The following is an 8893-nucleotide window of genomic DNA, read 5'->3' on the forward strand; positions in this document are numbered from 1 at the left end:
TTCTCCCCCCCCGCCCGACCCCCCCCCCCGCTTTTATTCTTCTATTTATTCAAGAAAGAGAGCATTAAGAGCATCTTATTAGCAATTCTTATCCAGGAAATATTAGCTCTTAGAGTCGATTGAAAAGAAGCTGGAGAAGGGGGAGTCAAGAGGTAGAATGTCATACGATAAAAAAAAAAAAATCTAGTTTAGGGGCAGATAGGAATATCATTTTGTGTAAATGTGATTTATCGGATATTTAAAACATCCTTGTAAATGTTTCATTTTATTACTTCTAAATATGTTCCCTTTCCACAAACATTTATTCTGATGCTCTGAAATAGTTCAAATTCATGTAAATGTTAAGGTTTTGGAGGTAATGTAGCCAAGGGTTTCACTGTCTTACACGAAATTAAATGGAAATTGTTAAGTAGGCCGATCTTTATTACAGCAAGCTTTTAGGGAGGGTAGCGCTGCCCTCTCCACAGATATTCTAAAATTGTTGATTTCCCCATCCCCTTTTTTTCATAAGTTTTTTTGAAACATGCCAAAGACAATGTGTTGATGTCTTAGTGACGAAAGCTAGAGTTCTGTCAGCACTTTTCATTAAAGTTAGATTTTAGCCTATGCCTTCATCATGTGCCATAGATTTAGTTTGGGATTAGCAAATGCTAATCCACATGTAAAGCTCTCTATGATCAACACATCTTTAGCCATCTGATTACATTTGTTAATGTACCTTTTAACTCCTCTTGTTATCCTTAATTTTAAGCGATGTGAACAAATTCACATTTGTGTCTTTCCTAGTCACTTCGACTTCTAACCAGGTAGTCTATCAAAGCCCAGTCCCCCAGAGCAAGCTCAGATTATGTAGAAATCTCCTAATGTCCCCCTCAACTCTTAAGACAGGGCCTTTTGTGTGCAAAGTTCTCACGACTTATGGAACTTCACTAACTTGAGAAGAGATGATAAACCGTCTCCCCAAAAGGTAATTGTTCATTTCAAGGCACTCTTCCGGAGATGCTTTTAGGCCAGTGCTGCATCTGATGGAGGCAAGGAGGATAAGAGCTGTCCCCAAATGTGGGGCTGATCACTCCAGTCCCGCTGATAAATCTCTGAAGTGGGAAATAGTGTTCCCTCCACAGGGCCTCAGCGTGTGAGGGAAGGAGGGGGATGGGCAGGGGCCATCAGGGGAGAAGTCTCCGGCCTTTCCACGTCTCTCAACACCATCCCTCCCCACCCCGCCTCCTCCTTGCCCGAATCCTAAACAAGCCGGCGGGAGAGGGGCCCCGGGGGCAGGCTGGGCCGGGAGGCTCGGCCTTTGTGGCTCTGTCCTCGACGGTGGCGGGGAAGCAGAGGGGGCGGGGACGCGGGCCAGAGACCCTCAGCCGGGGCTTGACCCCCAGGTGCATTGTCCGGCGGGGGCCCGTCCTCCCCCACCCCGGGGGCCGCGACCCGGCCGCCACCGGGCCCCCTCCCAGCGTCTCCCTCCGCCGGCCGCGCCGACCTCGCGGTCCCCAGACCAGGGGCCAGATGTAGAAAGTAGTCCCCAGGCCGGCAGCAGCGGTGCTGTCCACTCCGCCGCCCCCGCCTCCTCCAGCCACCGCCTCACTCCGCCCCCAGGCCGGACTCTCGGGGCCCCCCGCCTCCTTGGAGCGGGTGTCCGTGCGCCGGCCTCGCCGCAACCTCAGAGTCCAGGGCCGGCCGCCCCGCGCCACGCCACGCCACGCGGGTGCCCGAGCGGGAAGCCCAGGCGGTGCGTGTCCAGCCGCGGCGCTGGGGGCTGCGGAGGCGGGGGACGGCAGGCGGACAGCGGCTGCTGGGCGGCCGGAGAGCATGCCCGCGCAGCCCCGCTGAATGGCGCCTTCTCTGCGACCCCTCGCCCGGCCGCGGCCGCCAGGGATGCTGCTGCTGCTCCGCGCGCTCCTGCTCCTGCTCCTGCTGCTCCTCGGCTCGGTTCCAGGTGGGCGCGCTTTCTTCTGCGTTTGTGGGGCTTGAGCGGCGCGAGTGGGCTGGGGAGAGAGGAAACGCAGGGGGTGCGTGTTGTGTGTGGGGGGCTGGGGTCCTCCTCGGTGGCGCTGACCACCGGTCACTGTCCCCTCCTTGCAGCTAGTCGGGAGCGGCTGCTGGAGGCACGACTGGCCCGCCGGCGCTGCAGGAGCACGGGCAGGACTGTGGGCACCTCTCCCAGAGTCTGCCTCTCTCCGCTGCGCTCCCCCGGCCGCAGGATGCAGGGCCCGGACGCCTGCTGTCCACTCTCGCCCTTTTCTCCCCGCGCCATTGTCCGCCCTCCGGCCGCGTCCTGGCCTCTGTGGCCAGCTACTGCTCCACGCTGCCCGCCCGCCGGGGCTGCTGCGGCCGCACGTGGCTTTATTTATATTGTTTCCTTAGTGGCAGCCTCACCACGCAGGGGGCGCGGCGATTCTGCGCGGCTTCCCGGGTTTGCAGTTGGGGTTCCCCCACGTTCGAGGGCGGGGGAGAGGGTAGGTGAACTCAGCGCCCAGGTCGGCACCCCTGGTCCCCGCCCCCCAACTTTCTTGGAGCAAGGAGGAGACAGGAGGGGTGGAATTGGAGAGAAGAGAGTTGGAAGTTGCGTGGCGGATTCGTGCCCGGGAGAGGAGGGAGAAAGGTACCCGAAGCTGAGAAGGAAGGCATCTAAATAGGATTTATTTCTCGCAGCCAGGTATTTTGGGGCAGGGCCTGAGGTGTGTACGAATCTGAAGATTCCTCTCAACTCCAGGTTAGCCTTGCGCAAACTTGGATGAACTAATTTTGCTTTTCATCCGTGTTGGTTTATCCTCAAAAAGATAAAAAATGTGAAGAGGATGTGGTTGTTGGTGGTGGAGAGGGTGTTCAGGGGAATGGGTTTATTTATTTACAGGTTACAAACCCTGGGATTTCTTTTTTTCTGGAGGAGTTAGTTTTCTGTTAGCATGAGAAAAGGATCAAAGTCAGATGTGACTCGGAAACACAATGGGCGCCTTCCGGAGTTGTCCTCCCAGTGCGAGGCTGTTAGGGTCGCTCGCGTCGCCCTGGGCATACATTAGAAGTCGTCAGCCCGGGCGTGGGAGCGTGACTAGCGTGTGAGGTTATGGGGGACCTGCCTTGATGAGAGACAGAGACCAGTCCCGGGGATTTGTAATCACGGATTCAAAACAGTCAGAAGAAAGATGAAATGTTTTCCTCCAAATCCCTAACACTCCACTGGGCCCCAATCAATATGCAAGACTTTGGCTGGCCTTTGCGCTAAATGCAGGAGGTGACACAGGGTATTAGGTGGTCAACGGATGCTTTATCCTGGCGGAGACCGGGGGCGATGTGTATGCTTAGGATAAAGCCCTTCCTCTGCTCTGATAAAAATGTGTACTGGTTGATTAAGCAATCTCCTATCCCTATTAGACAGTAAGGACCAATTAGTCACGCATTTTTTCCAACGGTTGGCAGCTCTAAAAAAATGAAATAAAAGTTTCCTAATCCGATCACCCACCGAGTACAAGCAGCAAGAGTTACCAACTTTTCAAAGTCAACTCTTTGTCCTTTAAATACCTACCTGACTCTGCAGAAATTAAGTAAATGGGTCTCTTTCAAAGAGAGGAGACAGTCCTTGCTATAAAAAGGCAGATATAAAAATGCAAACTTGTAATTTGTCACAAAAGATAAATGCGCTTCCCAAAGGAGTAGGTGCCAAGGGTTCCAAAAACACTTCAAGGGACAAGGAAATAAACTTGCTTGTTCACAGACTTGGAATTTTGCTAATGATTTCTTGTAAAATTAGACTTTTACGACTTACTCTGTTCAAGATCTTTTTTGACAAGCTTGTAAAAGTAGCAAACAGCTTGTGCTCATGAGTTCTCCTGATGATTTTGAAACTAGCAAGAAACTTGAGAACAGAATTCTTACAAGGCATAGAAATTATTGACATCTTCCCTATGCTTTTAGTGTAGATGTTGTACAAAGGTGATTTCTCTGATTTGTTAGAAAGGTTCGCGGAAACTTAGATTGGTCTATTAAGATGTTTGTGAATTAACTAATATGGTTTGTTAAACTTATTTTATTACACCCTGAATATGTTTTACAATTATATGTTAAGAAATGTATTTATACCTATAATTCTGGATATGCCTTTTCTCCTTTTTCCTTATAGGAGTGTGTTGCTTTAGTGAACTGTTTTTTATAAAAGAACCACAGGATGTAACTGTCACAAGAAAGGAGCCAGTTGTGTTAGATTGCCAGGCTCATGGAGAAGTTCCCATTAAGGTCACATGGTTGAAAAATGGAGCAAAAGTGTCTGAAAATAAACGGATCCAGGTTCTGTCTAATGGCTCTTTATACATCAGTGAGATGGAAGGCAAGCGAGGGGAACAGTCTGATGAAGGATTTTATCAGTGTTTGGCAATGAACAAATACGGAGCCATTCTTAGTCAAAAAGCTCATCTTACCTTATCAAGTAAGTGTTTATTTAAGTTCTTGATTATCTGACATTTTTCGTTGCTACATTCTGATGACTTTTTGCTTCATTTATAACTAGCCCTAAGAAATCACACAAACATTAAGAATTTTCCTGCAGATATTAGATGCTAACTAAGGTATGCAGAAAAATCTGAGAAAAATAAATTGAATGAGTGATTGAGAACAAAAGTGAAATTAGGTTTAGAACACCAAAACCTGTAGAGGTGGCTTTATATAAATTTAATTGTTTCACACTATGAGAAGAGTTGAGTATAAAAGTTTGGCCAACACACCAATAGTTGTTCTAAAATTTCATCTTTTGTAAATTAGTAATTAAAAATTTAAAACCACAGTGTATCTTTCTGCTTTGTAGATGGCCCTTGAGTGCTAAATCTTTCTTATAGACCAACCTTCCATTTCTCTGATTCCTTTAAGATCACCCATGTTGCTTTTAATTGTAAGAGAGGGCATTGGTCAGTAACTCTCAAGCCTTTGAAGTGTTCCTAGTCTTTTCCTGCTGGGAGAGAAAGAGATTAAGGCCATTTCCATATTATGCCTAATGGACTTAAACCAGATCTGCCCACTTTTTTCCAGTTGTCTTAAAGTTTGCTGTCTAATGATTTCTTTTGTATTAACATCCCGATCCGATCAACCATTTGTCCACGTGATCCATTGCTTGATGGTAGACCTGATGGCTGTTGAGTGTAAAGATGGGCCTAGGGGAGATAGGGAACTCTTTGTCCCCACTGAGGCTTTCCACTTCTTTAGGTGATCAAACTCACAGTGCAGCACTCAACATTACCACAGACCATTTAAATTTTTAAAACAAAACACAAAACTGTCTTAGAAATAGTTTCGCAGGCATCCTAGCTACATGCTTTTGTTGATCCACAAAAAGATAGATTTTGTACTATATCTACAAGTCTGTCATTTACAAGATAAACGCTAGGAAGAGGGAGCTCTTGAGATAAAGGTGAATCTTTAGGAAACAGTTTCTTTAAAGTCTACACAGTTGAAATTCAGGAAGCAATTGGCAGGAGTTTCCTAGGTGACTTTATTGTAATAGTCCATGGCCATATTTATGTCACCCTCATATTAGCAATTTATTTTATATTTACAGTAATGATTAATTATAGAAAATAAATTATAAACAAAGATTTATATATATATAAATATATATAAATGTCAGAAAAATAGGCAAGTTTTCAATTCTAACTCTCTTCCCCCCAAGAATAGCATAAACCTGAGAGAATTTCTGCTAAACTTTATTTTTTCTTGCTGTAGTCATTGGCCAATAGTCGTTTTTATTCTTGTTGAGTAGTGTTTTTTCTGTGCAGTACTGCTTTTTATACGTATGTTCTCTTTACTTAATTTTTGTCTAATGTAGAATTGTTTCGGTGAGTTGTAATTATTTCACTTCTTTGGGTTTGAGGAATCTTAGGTTTTTATACCCAGGAACTGTAATTGATATTACCTTGTTGGAGAGGGGAGGGGCAAGATGGAAAGGTGGAGGGGATGATGGGCTTTGAAAAGATGAAGCATTTGTCATGACCACACGTTATTTCCAGGACCTCCTTGGAAGCCTGACAGGATTCTAGGGCATCCAGAACTACTTTGAAAGCACACAAAGCTTTCAGATTTAATAAATAGTCTGAACAGTGTAACAAATGTTAGTAACAGTGAAATAAATGTTAGTATTGTCTGTACATTTTTGTATCTTTATAAAAATTAACAATAAATATTTAATTAGATGTGAATCATTTTGAAGACTCTTGTAATGAAGTAGTTTTCATATTTTAAGTATAAAAAACTTTCCAGTGAAACTATGTAGAACATTGCTTTGCTATTAAATATCCACTGTAGTCATAGGGACCACACTTTTCATATGTACACATTTTTTTTTTTTTAGCTAAGCAATTGGATTCAGTGTTATAGATTTAAAATAAATGTTTAGATTTTTCTTTAGAAGTATGAGATTTCTCAGAGAGTCTGAATTCACAAAGTTAGTTCTGATATCTAAGAAGCAGTGTCCAATGATACAGGCTTAAATGACTTTATGCTGTGTTCAGGGTAAAGATGTAATACATATTAAACAGGAAGATGAATAGGCATTAAGTGGACATTCTGTTGTGCGGTGGTTTTTTTTTTTTTTTGTCTTAAGCTGGTTCTCTCCTAGTTATTGATAGCAGCAGGGTGCAATTATGTTCTTTTTACTTTCTGGTCAAAGATGTTGTCAGCAAGCATATCTTTTGGTTCAGAAGTGTAATAATACAGCACCTGGAAATCTAAAACTTTAATCTGTGCAAGTTTTAGATTTTTAACACACAAGCGATCAAGTCTTGGTTTCTAAACTTAGGAACTAGAAGCTGAAAGTTGCACTCTAGGCAAGAATTCCATTATTCATGTGTAAATTAGGAATTCACAAGGTTAAAAGGTTAGAAACTGGCCAGGATGAGGTTTACCCTTGTGATAAAGAGCAGATGACCCTCATTCATTGGCCAAAGCTTTCATGTAGCTCTTCTGCAAAGTTAGTTATTGCCATGAATTGTTCTTGAGGAATGCAGAAATTCAAATGTGAACAGGCCTTTCCTTAAGTGTCACCATGGAGCCTTATCTCCCAAGCACATCAGAGCCTGCTTAGGGGACAAGGTTCCTCCCCAAAGGCCTGGAGGCTTTGCTTTCCTGTTGTTCATCCAAGCACAAAAGAATTTGTCCAACTTAGTTTTTCTAAGGCATCCCATTTTTAAAGGAAAGTATAGGGTTAAAGTAATATTTAGGTTTTTTTAGAAAAGGTAATCTTTTTTATTGATAGCTATTTTAGCTGTTTTACATTTTCATGTAATTGGAATAGAAAGGGGAGTGATGTGGGAGGCCCTTTTTCTAGTTGTATACAATAGTAAGAATAGCAGATTAAACTGTTTCCTATAAATTTTAGTATTTTATGCTTTTGGCAAATCAAATTTTCACTTTTATGGACGCTAAGTCTTCACTATGTAAATAATTTAAATGTCTTAGGAGTAAGAAATAATCTATGGACATCTTGACGTTTCTTGCATTCTTAATGTTGAAATAAGTAAGATAAATTTCATAGCAAAGCATTAGTGTGGTAAAAACAGTCTCATATTTCAACAAGTTTAAATTAAGATAAGAGACATTTGAGAGAAGTAAAGGAGGAGGGGAGTTGTGTTCTGTGATGTGTAAAGGACTGGCTGTAAGCTAGTGATTGAACAGGAAGCTAGTTGTTTATTTCTTTTCCTTAAAAGGTGGAAATTGAAGTCATAGGATAGAAGGAAAGAGAACATAAAGCTGGCTTATATTTCTTAAGTTTTTCAGGACTGTTCGCTTGGGTGAAAAATAATTTTTTAAGTGAGCATTTGTAGCTGGAAGACCATAGGAATTATTGTAACTTTATGATGGAATTTTTTTTTCACCAAAATTTTGAGGTTAGTTTTGGCATCCATAAAGTTGTTGGGGTGGAGGAGGGGTCCATTTCTATAACTTTACATAGCAATAGTCGTTTCCTTTAAAAGGATATTGATTTTTTTTCCCCATGAATAAAATTTTTATTACTTCAGTTTAAATTGAGATTAAACTTGAGGGTTTTTTGTATGTGTGTATATGAGTTAATGAAAGACTGTCTTGTGAGTGTGGTTTCTCTCTTAAAGAGTAATACATAAATTATAGCCTAAAGTTGATCTTAAAATGAAAAGTTAAAATATATTGAAAATATTTAAAGAGTCATGTTAAGAAAGAGAGTAGGTGGTCTATTGAAAAGAGAAAGATAAGAACTATGAGACTATTAGCCTAGATTTTGGGTTTTACTAATGATCCTGGAACCAAGATCTTGCTACATTGTACGTTTTGTTGAGATTTGTACACCCTGTAAAGGATAGCATCTTTTACCTCTGTGCATTTTCACTTCAAATCAAGCTGTTAAGTTACCTGCCCTAATTCAGGAGTGCTAACACAAAAAGTAGAAGTCATTTTATTTTGGAAAAATAAGACAAAACTGAGATATTTATATCAATCTGCCTGTAGGTAAGGTTCAGATGATGCATCGTGAGATCCAAGAAAAAATCATCTTTAAAGAGAGGGGGTATGGCTCAAAAATATATGTTTAAATTAAAAATTGAAAAAATTGACCATCTTAAAATTGCCTGAGCTGACTCAAGGAAGTAAAAGCGCATATAGTTCTACAGTTGTATTTACAATAACACCTGAAGATTCTTAGAGTCTGTCTACTTAAAAGATTTATTAGGTACCTGATAATCACTGGGTGATGGGACCAGTTTTTCTCACTTTGCCCTAATTAGGATCGTTTCTCATTTTCAGAAATGTGTAATACTATCTCACTGTTTTTTCAAAGTTGTTGTATTTTTTTATTTTTTAAAAAAACAAGGATTCACTGAGGGGTAGAATTATAATTTGCTTCAAGATTATATATACAAACACACACGATTATATT

General features: G+C 42.1%; 1 protein-coding gene across 4 annotated transcripts in view; it reads left to right on the plus strand.

Moving 5' to 3' along the window:
• The first annotated feature begins 200 nt into the window (after positions 1–200).
• PRTG (protogenin) overlaps positions 201–8893 on the plus strand; it is a 118609-nt gene continuing 109916 nt past the window's right edge. For 2 of the 4 annotated variants that reach the window (XM_006920565.2, XM_025038844.1), the window contains exons 1-2: positions 202–1942; positions 4124–4426. In XM_006920565.2, the coding sequence (XP_006920627.1) occupies positions 1837–1942; positions 4124–4426 (409 nt within the window). In that variant the 5' untranslated portion in view covers positions 202–1836. Of the gene's footprint in view, positions 2663–4123; positions 4427–8893 lie in introns of all 4 variants that reach the window. The other 2 variants (XM_025038843.1, XM_025038845.1) reach the window with 2 other exon arrangements.

The sequence above is a fragment of the Pteropus alecto genome, unplaced genomic scaffold, assembly GCF_000325575.1.
Source record: "Pteropus alecto unplaced genomic scaffold, ASM32557v1 scaffold86, whole genome shotgun sequence".
Lineage (NCBI taxonomy): Eukaryota > Metazoa > Chordata > Mammalia > Chiroptera > Pteropodidae > Pteropus > Pteropus alecto.